The following is a 20,884-nucleotide window of genomic DNA, read 5'->3' as shown; positions in this document are numbered from 1 at the left end:
TTTTTCCAGGGACTGAGGTGAGGCTGACTGGCCTGTAGTTCCCAGGATCCTCCTTCTTCGTTTTTTTAAAGATGGGCACTACATTAGCCTTTTTCCAGTCATCCGGGACCTCCCCCGATCGACATGAGTTTTCAAAGATAATGGCATAATTTTGTATTAAACACATTTTAAAAATCAGAGACCTACTAAGTTCTTTACAGACATTAGCCCAGTTAGCTTTGAAAAGGCAATAGGTGTGGGTGTGTATGTATACACACCCAAACTAACATGCTTGGAGTTAGGTCAGTTTGGATTATATTTATTTTCAGTGTGTATGTATATTCTGTAGGTATACACACACACACACATACACAGAGAATAAATATAATCCAAATTGACCTAACTCAAAGATTTGTCATAAAGGGCCCTTACTTGACTTCACTGGGAGTTTTGCCATGCAGCAATATAGAAGAATGGGTTAGTGCCAAAAGAACTTTAACTTCCACTTGTTCTGCTACAGATAGGCGGAAGGGACAACATTTTAATGGGTCAACTGACTGATAAGAAATGATAACTTTTTTCAGAGCTCGTTTTAAAACTGGCGGGAAATTATCAGAATTAAGAGGAAATTAAAATACAATAAGACTCAAACAACGTTCCAGTGTAATACTTTTGTTCCCTCCATATTTTAAGCTTCAACACAACAGAAGACAGATTTTTTTCCACAGAAGTCTGAGCAAAGACATAAAAACACACAAAAAAAGAGAGGAAACTTTACCGGATCAGATCTTGAAATCCTTACTCAGTATATATTCAGTCCTTGCTCAAGCTAAATTCTCAATGACTTCAAATAAGAATTTTGCCTAAATATGCTGAGGAAGGTCTTCCTGATTCAGTCCACAAAGTTTAAATTACATTGAATTATCAACAAAATGAGACTGCCTTTCATTTAAAATGCTACAGAGTTAAGATCAGATACTGTAGATTTCTTTTATCTACAGTACCTCTCACCCCAAGCACTATTCCATCTTATTTTTTCCAGAGCACCCTAAATTACAAGTGTGTTAACACTTATGTGTATTAACATTCATCACAATCACATTTCAACAAATATATGTACATACCGCAAACGCATACTTATCTATCACCTCGATGACAGTTCTAAATGTAATTTTGCTTGTTAAAGTGTGACCATGATACACAATAGGCTCATTTTGCGGTCCATCCCAGCAATCAATTTCCAAACAACGACATCCTTTCATCAGAGCACTTTAAAAACAAGAAGAAAAAAATAACAACCAAAAAAGGAAATACCATATTCATAAGCATTTTGTTGCATTCCTGATTACAAATAGCATAATCTGAGTAATTACAAAAATATTAACATACCTAAACTGTCATAAAAGAAAATTCCTACAGAATGATATGGTTATAAAATTGATGTATATTTTCTCTTATCTACCTTGGGCTTATAATAAGCCTTATCAGAGCCTCTTGGGGAAAAAATAGATTCTATGAATATGAACCCTTAACAGATAAAAATATAGCCAATGTTTTAGTTTAAGTGAAATATTTTCTTGAACAATGGCTATCTGCTTAAAATTGGAAATGTTTGAAGTTCTATTTATGTTAGGATTTTATATTTGAATAAACTCCAGCTAAGTTATTAACTCAAAGTATAAAAACATCACTAATAAAGTTTACAATGGGCCAGAATATGCCTAGTCTTTACACAGATGAGGAGGGCATAAGGAGGCCTTCCCCTACCTTTATGCAAAGAGCCAGGCAGTGTTACAGCACCTGCATGCTGAGGAGTTCAGAGACTGCTTCCTCCCAACTTTCCCAAGGATGCACAGCACACCACAAAGGGAAGAGAGGCAGGACCATAGTCTATAGCAATGCCATGCAATAACCATATGATTCTGACTAAGGCATTTTAGATTCTGCGGTCTAGATTAGATTAAACTAATTTGTAAACACATCAGATTTTTGTCCCTTCATAGTTTTACTGCAAGGGAGAGGAAAGGTTGTTTGGGTGCCCTAAATGTGCATTTCCATATCTTAATATGTCTGGATTTCTTTTAAGTTTAACCATAAATCTGAATTTCCTTGGTTTATAATCTTTGATTTGGGGATAATCATACCATCCATGTAATGTATTTTACCGTAAAGTACTGATAAGTCTTCTCAAACTTAACTCCATCTTAATGTGATTTTTGTCTAGGAATTTCCTTATTTAATTTAAATAAAAATTAATACATGAACACAAGGTAAGAAACTGAAAGAAAATGCTGTCGTGATATTTCTAATGATTTGAAGTTATGTAGCTTAAATAGTTTTTTAACATTTAACTTTTAGATCCAGAATCACAGGTATGTTCTGATTGCTTACCCCATTCTGGAGCTGTGCAAAGCAGCCCAAGAAAATTGGTCAGCTAAGTTATGTTTACAGCAGCTTTGTTTCACCAGAGCAGTGCAAAGAAACTAGAGTGTTGGACTCCTGTCTTCCAAATTCCTGTCTCCCTACATTCTGCTTTACAACCCCCAATTTCCCCCTTCCTTCTCTTCTCCTCATTCCAGTTTTCTCTTCTTCCTGAACCCACCGCATTCCCCTGCACAATTACAAAACAAATTCCAGCTTTTTCCTTCCTCCACACTCTCTGTGCTCATTCACCCCATATTTTCCTTCCTCCTGCATCTCCCACATTCCCCAGCATACCCTCTCAACCTAAATCTCTCCTCTCCTCTCCTCACCTCTCCTCTCCATTCCCCTGCATGTGCACATATTTTCCCTACTTTACTGTGCCCACTACATTCCCTTGCATAAGCACACATGCATGCATGCATACTCACATACACCCACACTGGGCATGCTGAAGTCCCCAGCCAATGTACCTGGCTTCTGCACTCCCATCCAGACTCCAGCTTGGGAGATGGTGAGGAGGCATGGTCAGAGCATCCTGTCAATCTCTAGCTGGTGAATGGCTCTTTTGGGTACCATAACCAGCTGGTGTAGATTAGAACTGTTCTTCCTGTGTACACCAAGATGTAGACCAGCATAGAGATGGTCCCCTCACCACCTCAGCTGCATCCAGAATTTGATCGCATATTTGTTTGAATTAATGGAAGATTAATTATATATTTTCACTGATGTGGAGATTAAACACTGCAATGTAGTAACGTACAGAACAATGTCCTGCAGATGTCTTTATTTGCTGCAAGGGACAGTAGTATATGTGAAGCCAATGAAAAACTTTGGTTTGGATAGTTTTTAGAGGGTAGACAGAGGGTGTGGCAAATATACCAAAATGTGTACACACCAAATAAAATTTCACTCGGTCAAATTCAAATCATATTATTCTAGTTTTCATCATTGTTTTAAATAGAATCTTTTATTCCTTATTACTAAACACACATTTGTGAAAGACTCAATAAATTGTAGCTTAGCCACTTTGTAAAGTAATTTGATTACAATTCAAAAAAAGCATTTCAATACCTTGAATAACCCCAAAGGTGACTTGGCCCTATTAGTTGGTCAGATATGAGGTAGGTGTTATGAGAAGACGAAATAAAATAATCACGTAATGGGTAGCTCATATTTTGGTAAACAATTGTGTGGTCTCTTTTAAATATCAAACAGTCTTTTGAGTTCATGTATCTTAAAAATCCTTCAAATGACATCTGTTTTTTTCTCTGCACTAAAAGTAAAAATAAAGAGAGCAAAAAAAATTACATTTGCAGTCGTCAATTTAAATAACATTTCTACCTATCTATTTTTCATGGCATTAATTTTTTTTGAAAATGGTTTGTTCTGAAGAAGTTAACCGTCATACCCCACAACTATTTGTTTCAGTTTTTAAATTAATCAGATATAATATAAAGACGGTCAACAATGCTTGCAGTCCTGGAGTCAATGAAGCTCTAAATGATGAGAGAATGATTTGAATGAGATCTGATGTTATAATTCTTCTATGAACATCAAGAACCAAAGCTATGTAATATTCTCACTTTTCACATTTTTAAAAAACTGTACTTCAGTAGAAAGAAAAATTTTACTGTTAATTTATTTTTGGTGGGTAATATGTTCACCAATCCATAACAAGAGATTAATGTCCTTGTCTGTGAAGAGCTCAGGAACAGTACTGCAAAGTGTCAGTTAGAGATGAAAGATAGTACTGCATCCTAGAATTCCCACTAGAAGACTGCTCCTCCTAAACTGTGAAAAGAGAAATTAGTAAACTATGATAAAACATTACAATACAGGGAAATGGATTAATATTCTCTTCACCAAACAATCTCAAATCATAACGATGTTAAAGATGACCTATAAATCATGTTTACAAAATTCCCTCAATTGTTGCAAAATGCGCTAACTGTTCCCCAATACCTAGGATAACAAGGGCATTCAACACATTATTTAAAACTGATTTCATGACAGGCAGTCTCATTAGAATGTCAACTTCTGCTCCAATGTAACACCTCAGCATGTTTTATGCTGATGGCAAGTGATATCACTGCAAACCCAGAAGTCCACTAGACCAGTGTTTCTCAACGACCAGTCTGTGGACTCGTGCCAGCCCCTGAGATCTCCCTAACACAGTTTAGGAAGGCAGAAAGTCAGTCTGTGATATCAAAAAGGTAGAGAAACACTGTCACTAGACTATTAAATGAAGTCTATTTTCAACTAGTCTGTGATTTTGCAAACTTCTGATTGTAACCTACCTGTGTTTTCATAGGACAAACTTGACTAACAACGTAATAGGATGATGAAAATATTTTAAAGTGGTGAACAGATATACACCCAACTTCTAAAAAAGCATTTACCTGATCTCTTCAGGTTAGTTCGAGGCCCAGGAATAAAGAATCACCAGTATATTACTTCTTAGGGAAGCAATTCTCACACTGTAATATGAATGTTGATTAAAAGTATTCTATCAGAATAAGAATTCACTGTAATTACACTGATTAAAGCTACAAAAATGGAACACAGAGTATTTTTCAATTGTAGGGCTTGTCTAGACTGGGAAAATGAGTAGTGTTTTAAAACGTGTTTACACTTTATAAATACTACTCGGTACTTTATATAGATTAAGAGACACGTACATAGGTGCTGGAACTAGAGGTGTGGGCGGTGCTACGCCACCCCCTGGCTTGAAGTGGTTTCTATTATATACAGGGTTTAAAGTTTGGTTCAATGGCTCTCAGCACCCCCACTATAAAAATTGTTGCAGCACCCCTGCTGCGTAAAATGTGTAAAATGATATTGTTCAGGCCTAGGATCTGTCAGATGTTCCGAGGTTACACATGCCACTGAATGAGGTGTATTAGCTCTTTGAGTATGAGAACCTTTGAGGAAGGGCTTCAAGTAGTAGAAGTTGATGATCTGAGTAGGGCTGGACAATGTAGAACCTAAGGAAAAAAGTTTATTTTAAAGTAAAAAAGCACTGAACTGCTTCTCTCTAGAACAGTTATTGCAGATGATTTTACACGATTTTTACAGTTCAGGGAATTTTGTAAAAATAATTAGTTCCCTTTTAAGCAAAAAATAAATTAGAAGGCAAATCACAAAAATCCATCAATCTGTAATGACAGTTAATTCCTAGAAATTAATTAAGAGAAAGACAAATCCAAAGTATTTGAAATAATTGAATATATTATACCAGTAGAAAGATACCACAGAACAGAATTTTTTCTCTAAGTGCTGTGTCTGATGAAACTTGATGGACAGACTAAGAGTGCTCTGTCAAAGTGTTCTGCTTAAGTACTATCATATGCCAATTTTGTTTGAGGAGCTAATTATGTCCTGCCAAGTGCTGGGCATCCTTAACTTTCATTAAAATCAGTGGCAATTGTAGACACTCAGCACATCAGTCAATTGGACTTTATATTGCCCAAGACATTATTAAGAGGTAGTTTGTGAAGTAAGTATTTATTTTGCGAGGTGGAGATTTATCTAAATCCTTTCACATCTCTAATATAGAAGTTGTAATATTGTGAAATCTCTTCTGATAAGTTTTTGTCATGCTTTCTCTTTAATATTTTATGTTATGGGAAACATCCCAATTTCACTGAGGTCTCCTATACGGGATATCAAATTTGTTTGTAACCATTATTATGGCAGAACCATGATACGGTTACTATCTCTCAGCACTGACATCTTGGTCCTATTCAATGTGTATGCCTTATATCTTCCAGGAGCATCCTACTAGTGCTAGAATAGAGAGAAGTGAGACACATACAGACACAAATTGGTTACTGGTATGCTTGAACCAGCTCCTACACATGGGCAGGGAGACATTACAACCCCCTGAACTGGCTCCAATATCCCTTGGAAACCAACTCCGACACATTAAAACATTAATTAAAATAAGTAAAATGGTAAAATGCAAAAATAATTAATGCAATATGCTGCATGTGTTATTTGAACATTCGGATCCCTAATGTAGAATTTTAAAAATAAGGGACACCATGACACTCTGTCCCCATACAGGAAGGAAGGAAGGGGCTGGCTGGAACCCAGGAGAAAGTTCTACTCTAAGATCGGATGTAATATGGCACTAACATTTTCCCTGTTGGCTACTCTAGTTCCTTCATACCCCTTCCCATGGCGGTTGCCAATGTAGTTCCAATATTTTAAAAGGGTAAAAGGGATGATCTAGAGAACTGTAGACCAGTTAGCTTAATGTGGATCCCAGGTAATATAGTGGAATGGTTAATTTGGGACTCTATCAATAAATAATTAGAGGCTAAAATATAATTAATGCTAGTCAGCATGGTTTCATGGAGGGTAGCTTTTGTCAAGCAAACCTGTTGCCTTTTTTTGACAGGATTAAAAGCCTGGCTGATAAAAGTAGCTGTGTCGTTATAGTGTACTTGGATTTCTCCATGGCATTGGACCTAGTACCACATGACATTTTTATTAAAAAACTTGCATTGTATGGAATTAACAGGCACACACACATTGGCTGGATTACGAACTGGTTTAAATACAGATCTTGATATGTAGTTGTTAATGGGGTGATATACATTTCTAGTAGTGTCCCCCAGGGATCAGCTCTTGATCCACTGCTATTTAATATTTGTATTAACAATCCAGACAATGTTATGAAACCTTTGGTTAAGTCTGGAGATGACACAAAGACTGGTGGGGCAGTAAATAATGAGGATGACAGGTTATTGTTACAGATTGATCTAATCACCTCGTTAAATGGTCACAAGCCAATAAAATTTGTTGTAATGCAGACAAATGCAAGATAATACATCTGGGAATAAATAATGTAGGTTAACCCTACAGGATGGGCGGCTGTGTCTTGGAAAGCAGTGACTCCGAAAAAGGGCTCGTAATGATAATTGCGTCTACATGAGCTCTCGGTGCAATGCTGTCGCAGTAAGAGCAAAGGCAACCTTTAGACGTGCAAAAAGAGGAATGTCAAGTAGATGTAAGGAGGTGATCTTGCCTATGAACACGGCATTGGTAAGACCAGTACAAGAACGGTGTGTCCAGTTCTGGTGTCCACACTTCAGGGAGGGTATGGAAATACTGGAGAGAGTTCAAAGGATGGCCAATGTCTGGAAAACAAGCCTTATGATGTGAGGCTTAAGTAGCTCAATTTATTCACAAAAGGAGGTTGAGAGGTGACTTGATCATTGTGCATAGGTGCATGCAAGTGGACAAGATATCTGATAGTAAGGGGTCTTTTCAATCTTGCCAACAAAGACATTCTAATGGGATGGAAGTTGAAGTTGAAAAAATTCAACCTTGAAAAATTGTGAGGATGATTAAACACTGGAACAGTTTAAAGGGAAGGTGGTAGACTCATCATCACATGGGGTCTCTAAAACAAGATTGGATACTCTTCTAATTATAAATTATAATTTTCTGAAAGATATGCTTTAATCCATTTTGTGGGAGAGGTTCTATGGCCTGTGTATGCAAGGAGTCAGTTGGATGCTCAAGGTAGTCCCATCTGGCCCCGGAGTCTGTGAATCTATGGGTCCCCCTTTTAATTCCCTTCTTCCATGGGCTTTGGGAAGAATGGGATTGCCTATGTTGCCCTCCACCTGCTCATAACACTTGTAGTTCTGCATTATTAGAGTGACTATAATCTAATCTCATGCTTCATGGCTTCAAATGGATGTCTGTAGGGGTCAGGATGATTTTTTATTCTTGATGCACATTTGTAATCTGGCAGGTGGGAGGGGGTCACCTTCCTCTGAAGCATCAGAAATCAGACACAGCTAGAGATGGGATACTGGTTGGGGTGGACTGAGGTTCAGAGGTGGTACAGAGAATCCTGTTTTAGATACCTGGCTGATGTGTTTTGCTTAGGGCTGTTGATTAATCACAGTTAACTCATGAGATTAACTCCAAAAAATTTATTGCAATTAAAAAATTAATCATGATTAATCACAGTTTTAATTACACTGTTAAACAATAGAATACCAACTGAAATTCATTACATATTTTGTTTTTCTACATTTTCAAATACATTGACTTCAACTGCAACACGGAGTACAAACTGTACTGTGCTCACCTTATATTATATTTTTATTACAAATATTAGCTCTGTAAAAATGATAAGCAGTACAGTAACTCCTCACTTAACATTGTAGTTATGTTCCTGAAAAATGCGACTTTAAGTGAAACAATGTTAAGCGAATCCAATTTCCCCATAAGAATTAATGTAAATAGTGGGGGTTAGGTTCCAGGGAAATTTTAAACAATTTTAAATAAGCAATGAAATACAGGTATAAGTTTTAAACAATTTTAAAGAAATAATTTAATACTACAATCATCATTGCTGAGTATGACGCAATGGGAACATCATTGCTGAGTATGAATGAAGGGCCAAAATCCATGTGCTGCTGATATAGGTTATGTCAGCTCTTTTTACAGGCCCAAAGTCCAGCGTTTGGTCAGGAGGCCGAGAGGACCAGCAAACAGTGAACAATATTAGCTAAAAGAAGCAGAATAAACAAGAGACAACCTTGCTTTTTACTAAGATAAGCATGGTAAGCAAAATTCCAGATGGGGAGCAGTAATTGGCACTCTTATCTGAAGCTGCAAACAGACCAAAGGAATGAAAGAGGCCCTGTGTCTGGGTCTGTGTATACTCCTCTGCAAGAGGAGGTAGCCATGCTTTCCCCACATCCAACTTTGAGTTTATGGAAGAGGTTTCCTTTCCCAGATACCAGTGCCTGCCTTTAGAAACACAAATGGGCAACTTAAAAGACAATTTCTACTGCCATATACTTTTCAATGTCTTTTGTTTTAACCCCCAGGTATGTACCTGTTGGAGAATCAGAGGAGCTACTTCATTCCTATGGATCCCAAATCAGAATTCAACATATATATTTTATACTTATACACTTTATACATTGTTTAAAGAAAAATACCTGTGTACTAATTGTATGTTACTTGTTAACCTGAAACCATGGGTGGAGACATTATGTAATCTTTGACTATTGGCTACTGTGCTTATCTTGTCTTGCTGCTAAACCTATCCAGGGGCTTGGGACCACCTACCCCGTCATTTCCCTCCGCCCATGGAAAATCCATATAATCCACTGTAATCAATTGTTTGGCAGTGTCTTTGAGCCTAATAAGCAAGTCAGTGCTGTATGTAATAAACCCACATGCTTGATTCTACACAGTGTCCATTTTGTTCCTTCAATGAAGCAATGGGAGGTGCCCCCGCCTTACCCCACACAAGCACAGCCCACTGGCACTGCAGACAATGAGGCAGGCAAGGAAGCTGAAAGTGCCGTAGGCTAGGAGAAGCACATTGCGCAGCAGCAGTGGCAGCTCCCCCTACTGTGCAAGCACCAGGGGCGGGGAGGGCTCAACCCTCGGCCCACCCACTCCACCCCGTCCCCCAAGCTCCCACCCTTAACCCGCCTCTTCTCCCCACCACCACCACCTTCTCCCCCTTTACTCTGTATACCATGTCCTTGCAGGCTCCCCCTCCCTCCCCTGCCTCCTGAACGTCGCAAACCAGCTGATTGCCATGGGCAGGATGCAGGGAGAGCAGGGGGAAGGCACTGCTCTGTGGGGTCCGCCAACAGGTGGGAGGTGCTGGGGTGGGGTAGGGGAGCTGATGGGGTGCTGCCAGCTGTGGACAAAGCAGGCAGCCAAACAATGTTATAGCAGAGCATTGCACAACTTTAAACTAGCATGTTCTGTAATGGAGCAGGGACGTAAGATCGAAACTATGTTAAGCAAGAGGACATTAAGTGTGGAGTTACTGTATTTTTCAATTCACCTTATACAAGTACTGTAGTGCAATCTCTTCATCATGAAAGTGCACTTTACAAATGTAGATTTTTTTTGTTACATAACTGAACTCAAAAACAAAACAATGTAAAACGTTAGTGCCTAGAAGTCCACTCAGTCCTACTTCTTGTTCAGCCAATCACTAAGACAAACAAGATAATACTGCCTGCTTCCTAATTACAATGTCACATGAAAGTGAGAACAGGTGTTCGCATGGCACTTTTGCAGCCAGCATTGCAAGGTATTTATGTGCCAGATATGCTAAACATTCATATGCCCCTTCATGCTTCAGCCACCATTCCAGGGGACATGCTCCCATGCTGATGACACTTGTTAAAAAATAATGTGTTAATTAATTTTGTGACTGAACTCCTTGGAGGGAGAATCATTATGTCTCCTGCTGTGTTTTACTCACATTCTGCCATATATTTCATGTTACAGCGGTCTCGAATGATGACCCAGCACATGTTGTTCATTTTAAGAATACTTTCACTGCAGTTTTGACAAAACGCAAAGACGGTACCAATGTGAGATTTCTAAAGATAGCTACAACACTAAACCCGAGGTTTAAAAATCTGAAGTGGCTTCCAAAATCTGAGAAGGTTGAGGTGTGGAGCATGCTTTCAGAAGTCTTAATAGAGCAACACTCTGATGCGGAAACTACAGAACCAGAACCACCAAAAAAGAAAATCAGCCTCCGGCTGGTGTCATCTGACTCAAATGATGAAAGTAAACATGTGTCGGTCTGCACTTCTTTGGATCATTATTGAGCAGAGCCCGTCATCAGCATGGACGCATTTTTGGTAGCAGTGCCTGGTTGGGACGTGCATGAGCAGTAGCCGTCTCACAGTGCCATTGGTGATTCAACCAGCGCTCGCATGTCCCAACCCGCTCAGTTCCTTCTCTACCATAGAGTCCTTACTGCGAAATCTGAAGTAGAAGGGAGGAGGGTGGGTAGTGGAGCACCCAGAGGGACACACATCTTGAAGAACCTCAGTTATTGCACAAGGTGAGTAACCTTCTCTTCTTCTTCCAGTGCTCCACTGTGGGTGCTCCACTTCAGGTGAATATAAAGCAGTGCCCTCATGAAGATGGAAAGAACTGGAGTTCATTGCTGAGGCTAGTACAGTGACACCTAGTCATGTATCCAAAATGGAATTGAGAGTTATTGCATAACGTTTCGTGAATGTGCGTTCAGAAGCCCAGGTGGCCACCTTGCAGATGTCTAGAATGAGAACATTGTGCAGAAATGCTATGGAGGTAGCTAAAGCTCTTGTCGAGTCGGCTCTGATGCCCAGAGGGGCTTCAGTGTTATGTAGAGAATAGGATGTATGTATATAGCTGGATATCCATTTGGATAAACTTTGAGTCAATATGGCAGAGGCTTTTCATCTTTCTGTTGTTGACACAAAGAGTCTTTTCCATTTTTGGAGGTAGACAGTGTGTGTCCTATGTTTCCTGCTGTTAATACTTGTTTTACCTGTTGTGAGCAGGTTAATTTGTCAGGGTGGAGCCATGAAGGAGTCATGCCTTCAGGTGAAGTCTCTCTGGGTCCATATGGAGGACTTGGCTGTCGTCCTGAGAGAGAAGATTCCGTAGGCAAGGGAGAGTGAACAGTTTACAGATCGCCAGGCGTGACAGGTAAGGGAACCAAGTCTGTCTGGGCCATGTCAGTACTATCAGTATTATTTTGGCATTGCCTGTTCATATTTTGTGTATCACTCTGGAGATCAGAGGTATCAATGGGAATGCATATAGGAGAGGAGCATTCAATTTGATGAGGAAAGCGTCCCCCAGGAATCGTGCTCCAAGTCGTGCTCATGAGCAAAACTTTGGGCATTTCTTGTTTACTGATGTGGCGAACAGATCTATGTGTGGTGATCCCCACATGTGAAATATGTGTTGTTCAGTTCCCATTTGTGCTCTTAGGAAAACTGTCCGCTTAAAGTGTCTGCCATCATGTTCCGTCAGCCTGAGAGGTACGCTGCTGTAACAGAGATGTTGTGTTTTATGCACCAGTTCCATAACTTTAAGGCCTCCGTACATAGAGAGTGGGAACGTGCACCACCCTGGCGGTTTATATAGAACATACACACAATGTTGTCCATCAGGATCCTTATCATTTTGCCTCGTATAATGGGGAGGAAATGTAGGCATGCATTGCGAACCATGCATAATTCGAGCAGGTTGATGTGTGAGGGTGTTTCCATGGGGGAACACTTGCCTTGGGTTCTTTGTTGGTTTAGGTGAACTCCCATCCGATCAGTGAGGCATCTATTGTATTTGTATTGAGAATCCTGCTGAAATGGGATGCCTGAGCACACGTTTATTGGGTTTGTCCACCATTGCGGTGAATGTAGGACGTCTGGGGTCAGTTTGAGTCTTTTTTCTAGGCTGTGATTTCGTGGAATATATACCAAATTCAGCCAGCCTTGAAAGCAGAGCTGGTGTAATTTGCAAAAGTGTTGGCCACCATATGTCCCAGGAGCTGTAGGCAGGTGCATGCATACCCCCAAGGGCTGTCTGAGATCACCAATATGAGGGAGGTCAGTACTGTGAATCGGGGCATCAGTAGCGATGCTTTGGCCTCTACTGAGTCCAGGTGCACTCCTAGAAGTCCAGTTATTGTACTGGAGTTAGGGTAGATTTCTTTTCATTGATTTGTAACCCATGGGAATGCATTGAATGATGATTTGTCAAGTGATGTGTAGTGTTTCCGTCCGGGTAGGACCTTTTAGTAGGCAATTGTCTAAGAATGGGAATATCAGTATTCCCTATCTGCATAGATGAGCAGTTACCACCGCTAGGGTTTTGGTAAAGACCCGTGGAGCTGCCAACAGTCTGAATGGCAATACTCTGTATTGGAAGTGATCTTGTCTCACTGTGAATCATATGAATGATCTGTGCAGGATGGATGGTAATGTGAAAGTAAGCATCTTGTAGGTCGAGGGCTGAGAACCAGTCCCCCTCTTCCAGAGCTGGGATGATCAAGTTCAGTATGACCATTTTGAATCTGTGGTTGTGGACAAATTTGTTGAGTTTTCTGAAATCTAGCATGGGTCTCTAACCTCTGTTTTTCTTTTGAGTCAGGAAATAATGGGAGTAAAACCCTTTGCCTCTGTGTTGTGTTGGAACTTGTTCCACAGCCCCTAATTGTAGAAGGTGAGCTACTTCTTGTCTCAATAGGTGCTTGTGAGAAGGGTCCCTGAAGAGGGACAGGGTAGGTGAGATGGAGGTAAAGGGGATGGTATAACCCGTTCGAATGATCTCCAAAACCCAGTGGTCCGTGGTGATGGTGCCCAACATATGGTCGAATGGTCGGAGTCAATGACCAAAAACTTGGGTTGTTGGTTCTATTGGCACTGGTAGTCGGGGAGCTCGGTCAGACCCTCGACCAATGCTTCAAAATTGTGTCTTGTTTGAAGGTGCTTGGGACGTTGCAGTCTGGGGTTGGGTAGGGCGATGTCTCTGTGGTCTGTGCCTTTGATTATCAAAAGACCTCTGTTGTCACTGTCCAATTGTGTCTCTATTGCACTGGTAAGGATGGATCTCCTACATCTGTTAGGGGTGTATAGATGCCCAGGGTTTGGAGCGTCGTTTGAGAGTCCTTCATTGACTGTAAGACTTCTTCTGTTTTTGCAGAGAATAGTTTTTCCCTGTCAAAGGGGAGGACCTCGAATTTAGTCTGGAGGTCCTCTGGAATTCCAGAGGATTGTAGCCAGGAAGCCCTCCTCATGACTACTGCCGTAGCTGCTGTGTGAGTGGCTATGTCCGCAACATCAAGGGATGCTTGTAAAGCTGTCCTCGCCACGAGCTGACCTTCAGTTATGGTGGATTGAAATTGCTCCCTTTCATCTTCTGAGATGTCTGCTAGGAATTTGCTGAGTTTTAGTTTTTGGTAATTATCACGGTCATGTTTCACTAGTACTGCTGTGTAGTTGGAAGTGCAAAATTGAAGGGTCACCGATGAGTAGATTTTTCAGCCAAACAAATCCAATATCTTTGAGTCCTTGTCCTATGGGATGAATTTATAATGGGGTTGTTTCCCCTGTCGGTTCATCACCTCCACCACCAAGGAGTTTGGCTCAGGGTATGAAAATAGGAAGTCCATACCCTTGTTGGGCACATAATACTTCCTGTCTGCCCTTTTGAATGTAGGAGGTATGGTTGCTGCTGTTTGCCATACTAATTCTACTGGTTCTATTGGGGTGCTATTAATTATAGTGCAATATTAGTCAAGGATGCTGGGTGTACTATTTTGAGGAGCTAATGTTGGTTTTCAGTCACCTCTTCCAGCTGGATGTTCTGGCTTTATGCCACCAGTTTGAATAACTCCTGAAATTGTTTTGAGTCACCTGCAATGGTGGGTGGGAGTGGCATGACCGCCTCATCCAGAGATAAAGATGAGTTGTGGGTTAGTGATTGTTCTTGGTTGTTGGAATCATCCAATTCCTCTACAAAGTCTTCCTGTGTCTCCAAGGGCTCATTTGCAGTAGCTGTAGCAGGGCATATCTGTTGCCTCTGTGGGGCCTTTGGGGTCTGAGCTTGGTAAACTGCCCCCGGGTCCCACTGTGCCCATTGTATTGGGAATGGCATGGGGGGCACATCCACAGGTTAGTCAGCCATGGGGGCATGTCACTGTATAGGCATTCCCTGGCACTTGTGTGCAATGGTGGTGGTTCAGTGCCCAATGGAGAGGAGTATTCGGAGTAGAAGATTGTCTCATCCACATCAGCTTTCTCATCACTTGAGAATCTGGAGGCATTTGGTGATTCCGGTTGCACCAATGCCATCGGCACTGGAGAACCATCGATGCCAAGTATCGGTGATCCTGAAGCAGAGCACCTACAGAGACAGCACTCAAAGAAGAACTGATTTATCTGGAGATGAGGAGATTGTTGGGAGGAGGAGAGACCTCTTCATCAGTTCCAGCTTCCTGCTCCTCAGAGGTTTCTTCCTGAAGTTCAGGTTCATCGGAAAGTGATGAAGGCTGTCTATCTCTGTGACACATGGTGCTCAAAGCCTTGGAGAACTGCTAGTAATATGCCGCCCAAGAGTTCCAGTATGGCCGAGGAAGTGCTGCATAAGGCATAGGAGGGGGCACCCATGGATACTCATACCAGCGAGATAGTGGCTAAGACAGTGCATCACAAGTGGTAATAGCTCCTTCAGAAACTTCTGGAAAGGGGCCTCTACAGGCATGAGGCAGAGAGCCCTGTACCAATATTTGGGAGACCGAGGCAAGATCTTTATTATAATCTTCTTCCTCCAATTCATTGTGAAAAGGTAGAGCCCGAGGAGAAACTGGAAGTGAAGCAGTCAGTACTGGGCAAATTTCTGAAGATCCCGATGGCCTTGTTACCAAAAACATGTTGGAACCATGCAGCAGTGAGTCAGGTGTCTCAGATACAGCCACATCTTGGGGAAACTGAAACTCATGCAGTATGGATTAAAAAGTCATAAAGTCCATGGCCTACACCAAAGTGATAGTGGCTGAGTGAGTGGATGGCCACCCCAAGGGAAGTGCAGTCAGAGTGCGAGTGGACTTCTTCAGCACTGAGTGAGCACAGGAAGAGCTCTTCTTGCTGCCTTGGTCCATGGCCTGAGACTTTTGGTTTTTCAGTGCCATGTGGAAGTAAGCATCCTGAAGATACAGGGCAGCAAACCCAGTCATTGTGATTTAACGCGGGAAGAATTGTTGCTAGAGCAACCATACAGAATCTCATGAATTTTATGTATTTGTTGAGACCCCAGAGTTTCAGAATAGGTCTCATCCCTCCTTTGGATTTCGGGCCAGGAAATACTGGCAATAGAATCCTTTTCCCAGATGCTGCTGGAATACCTCCTCCATAGCTCCCAAAGCACACAAAGTCTGGACTTGCTGAAGGAGCAGTGGCTCACAAGAAGGATCCCTGTAGAGGGACAGGGTAGGGGGTTGTGTATTAATTTAGATGGAATATAGAGGCCCAAAAACATTAACATAATCCAGTCACTGTCCAACATTCAACAGTGTTAAACAGGGTCTGAGATTTAGTGTACAGAAACGTCGGCCTACCATGGCAAACACATCATTAAACATTCTTTTAGCCTTTTATTAAAGATAAAGAAAAGAAAGAAAAACAGCATTTGAAAGAAAGAAAGAAAAACAGTAAAAGCATTTGAAATGTAAAGTATTAAATAAGGCTTTAATTTTAATAACATCGCTTTCCCTTTAGCTGGGGAGAATTTTTACATTCTCTTAGATAGTACCAAAGATGGTGATAACTGTCCTTTTGGGGAAATTAGACTGTGACGGGTTCCCCCCTGGGTGCCACCTGGAACTGGGGTACCACAAAGCCTCCTAGCCCCCCAGCCTGGGCTCCCTCTGACACTGTACTGCCGTGACAAGTTGCAAAGCCCTCCAGCCTGCACTTTCACCAGCATTCATACAGGTAGGGACACACCCAGCTGCAGTTACACGCAGGCTCTCTAACCACCAGCCTCCCAGTCTGGGACCCCAAAGCAGTATCATCATGCCATTGTCAAATCTGACCAGTATATGGTTTTAATACGTGGTCTGCCTCTCCCACAATGTGAAGAGGACAATGTACACTTGTGGTAACCAAGCAGAGATTTTCCCCAAGCACTCCAGTCAAAGCTCATTGGTTTAGATTAAAACATAAAATAAGTTTATTAACCACAAAAGGGTAGATTTTAAGTGATTATAAATGATAGCGAACAGATCAAAGCAGATTACCTAGTAAATAAACAAAACCACAAACTGAATTTAACATACTAGATAGGTAGTATATGAATTAGAAAACTCTCACCATGAGTGATAAACAGGCTGGCAGATTCTTAAGGCACAAGCTGCCTTGGCTTTGCAGCTTGGGTTTCCCAGGTTTTCATATACAGGCTAAAAATCCCTTTACCTGGGACCATCACTTCCTCCCCAGCTCAGGCTTTGTTCCTCAGGGGTTTCCAGGTGTGTCATTGTAGGAAGAATGAGGTACCATCATGATGTCATTTTCCCCCTTTTATATCATCTTCCCACTTGCTGGAAAGCTCTTTGGCTGTGATGTGGGTCAAACAGTTCCCATTGTGTAGTGCTATCTTCTCTGAAAGGTTTCTGTTGTACACAATTCCTGGGGTAATCCTTGTGCTTGCTTGCATTTCCTCAATAAACCATTAACATTGTCTGGCGTTTTTACTGTTGTACCTGAAAGGCTGCTTGTGGGTGTTTTCAACCTCACAACATGTTTCAGTAACACATACATAGCCAAACTTCATAACTTTACATACGACGATAGCACATACAATCCAAAGAGATTTTAATGTCTAGCAGATCAAGACTTTTAGAATGATACCTCAGAAGGCATACTTTGTACAAAACATACCCTAATTACATGACAGTGATGAATATTGGGGTGCCAGGGTGTCACACTAAGTTAATTGAGATGGGCTAGAGCTGTTGTTGTTGCTGTTACAGTCTGATCCTATTTCAGCTCAGGTGGTGTTTCAGATTCAGCTGGAACTGGCAGAGGTGGTAATGTTATTCAGGTTCCTCTCTCTAGCCTGGTTTCATCAGGACATCTCTCAGGATTAGCATGATAAAGGTCTGGGGTCCCAGGAAATGGTGGGGGTGTTATGAGAGAACTGGATTTAACATAACTGGCAACCATCTTGTGCACTTAACCCCATAAGGTGTAAGCAAAGACCCCATATAGGAATAATTTGGCCTTGCTTAGGCAGACAAAACAACAGCAGCATGTTATTAACAAGGACAGATTCATGAGAAGGAGGGAAGGGGCAATTTGAATAGGTGACCTTGGGTCTGAGTGCCTATATTTGTTAAGTTTCTTGCTGGTAGAGACTTTGCTGACAAGCTAAGAAACTGACCCCTAACTCCCCAGTGGCTAGGAGCAAGGCTGACCACCAGAACCCTGCTGCTGAATCACTCAATACCACCTCAGACTTTGGGTAACTATATCTATCTGGGGTGCTTCTAGACTATTGATAGGTTTTGATGTGTGCTTTAGACTCAATAAAAACAAGACTTTTGGGGTGAAAGCACTCTTGCGTGTACCAAATATTTATCAGACAGAGGTGCTGTGTCCCACACTGATTTATTTCCTGACACCGCTTGGAAAACAGAGACTAGTTACCACAGCTTTGGGTTCAGATAACTCTGGGTAACAGATTTATGTGCCAGTTCGTGGAATTGGTGGAGAGGAAGGGGATGATTGGTACACACACAGTTAGCTACAACAGGGACAAGAGGACAGCGGGACAGGGTAGCAATCTGTAATTCCCATGTCGTAGTCTGCGAGTTAATTTATGGATACATTCTGTTACTGGGACTCAGGCTGGTTGCTTGGTCAAGTAACAAAATATGTCAGAAGAAAAGGTTATATCTGGAAAGATGGAAATGGTTTTGGGTAACAGCTTGATGGATTTTGTTCAGGAATATGGTAATGATCTTTGGAAACCTGAAGCCTTCACCAGCCCCTGGGCTTTCCTGCAGCTCGGTAAGCAGATGGCAGCAATGGTAATACATTTAAAAAAATCAGTTAAAGGCAAGAGTGGAGGAATTAGAGAAATATAAGTTGAGAAAGAAAAGGAAGCAGCTCTCCTGATGTCTGAATCAGACATCTTCTGGGCTATAACTCTGACTCAGGCAGCACAGATAGTGGCAATGCAGAAGCAAGTGTGTGACAGTGACAGAGTGAGTGAGAAGCTGGAGCAGGAAGTCTTCAAGTTGAAAATGCAGGCAGAAGAAAGTAAGGCAGTGTCAGAGGGGCCCAGTGATTTTCAGTTTTAGATGTGGCCAATGCTTTCTTTGCTATCTCTTTACATTGGGATAGTAATGATAAGTTTGTTTTTATTTTTAAGGGAATTACCCCAGCCAGTCCTAGTAAATCAGAGCTGATAAATTTGCTGAGCCCTAAGTGGATGCTCAAAGCTCAAGAGCCCCCAGCTTGGTGAGAAATGACTTGGACTAAGTAACTGCGGTTAAAATTTAGTTTAGATGTATAATAGTGCCTCTTGCTATATAGCGAGGGGAAAGTTTTGTTCTGTATTTTAGATTATTAACAGCGTGGATGTTGGAAGATACTGGAGACGATGCACTCCTGTGTGCTGCTTTTGCTGGTATGTGGATAGCAAGCCTACTCCTCTGGTGATGTGCATTGAGAACCTGTTGTGTTCAAGGCATGGCGAAACTTCCCGTGGATGACAGTAGAGTGTAAAGCAAGTGGCTCCACAACAGACATCATTGTGAGACTTCAAAAAATCTCTGTGAAAACTGAGTGTGTCATATAGTGGGCCAACGAGAATGTGGAAAGGAAATACCAGTTTGAATGCCTGCCACACAACAATACTGCCTCCAGCCAGCGACTTCCACCCCCAGCACAAAACCAAAATATTAACATGAAAGTCATTATTTGGAAGAATCCCACCTAGACCGAGAAAGATCTGCACAGTAATGGAACCCATGGATTATAGAGTATAAGTAATAAAAGATGCCCAGGAATGAAAAATAGTAGAACTGAGAGCCTGCTTAGAGGAACCTGGAATTAGAAAGGAATGCAATAAAAATGCCTTGCAGCCATAGGATGTGTGTTTAGAAATAATAGATGGAAAATGCCATTATGCTATTAACCCATTTGCAAGTGGGTAATAATTGTGTATGTTTTAGAAGCTGGTGCCTTATGCTCAGTGGCCAGTAGGTATTAGGCCAGGGCCCCATTCCTACTGAGGGAATGGTGCCAATCTCAGTAGTGATGGTGATCTTAGGATCTTCTGAGAAAAGCGTTTTGAAGGCGAGGGAAAAGAGGAAGATGTCCTCGCACTCAATCTCAATGAGCCCTAGCAGTCATCTGGTGGTAGCAGAAGAGCCACCCTGACAAGGCAATCAAACAACCAGCCTCATCTGAAAAACAATACGGAGATGGCAAGGGTACCAAGGATGAATGAGCAGTTGGTGCTTCGGTACCAAAAGAGACATCGCAGTTCCACTTGGTACCGGAGCCAACAATGATCCCGGAGCGAAGGTCAGTATTGATTCCGAAGATGAGGGCTGAAGCAAAGACAACATCAGTGCCAAAGACAGCACCTGATGGTACCAAAGATGGGCCTCTTGGTACCAAAAAGGATGTTGACCACCACTCTGACTCTTAGGCAGAGAGGAATACGGTGACAATGAACAAGACAACTCTGCAAGTAGACCAGATAGTTCTGAGGGCACTGCAGAAGAAGAAGAAACTGAATGCTCCTGAATTATTGGGGAATCAGGAACAGAGGGGCAGAGCAGGTCTGATGCCACATGGCATGCCAGTGGCATAGAGACAGTCAGTACCAATGCTGATGTTGTCAGTTCCACAGTCGACAGTACACTGTCCAACTGATCTTGGCGCAGTAGCAGGAAGTGGTTAAATGGCCCATCATGCATACCGGAGAAATCATGGTGTCAGTCAGCACTGCTCTTAGAAGACAAAGAGGAATCTCTCTGAGTCCTGGAATGGTCTCGGTCCATCTTGTGGTATCTCTTCCTTGGAGGGCCAGAGGAAGGAGAATGATCCCACTACCTCATTGGGGAAGCACCAGACCTCATGCTGGGAGCAACATCCTGCATTGGCTCTGGAGGACACTGCAG

General features: G+C 41.7%; 1 protein-coding gene across 1 annotated transcript in view; it reads right to left on the bottom strand.

Moving 5' to 3' along the window:
- The window catches only part of PLCZ1 (phospholipase C zeta 1), a gene marked incomplete at its 5' end in the record, with an annotated part of 112,416 nt that overhangs the window by 78,765 nt on the left and 12,767 nt on the right, over positions 1 to 20,884 (bottom strand). The window contains 2 exons of the mRNA XM_007071202.4: positions 1,104 to 1,248; positions 3,475 to 3,676. Coding sequence (XP_007071264.2) covers positions 1,104 to 1,248; positions 3,475 to 3,676 — 347 coding nt within the window. The remainder of the gene's footprint in view (positions 1 to 1,103; positions 1,249 to 3,474; positions 3,677 to 20,884) is intronic.

Source organism: Chelonia mydas, chromosome 1, assembly GCF_015237465.2.
Source record: "Chelonia mydas isolate rCheMyd1 chromosome 1, rCheMyd1.pri.v2, whole genome shotgun sequence".
In the NCBI taxonomy this organism is placed as follows: Eukaryota; Metazoa; Chordata; order Testudines; family Cheloniidae; genus Chelonia; species Chelonia mydas.
This window is presented reverse-complemented; position numbering and strand designations above follow the sequence as displayed.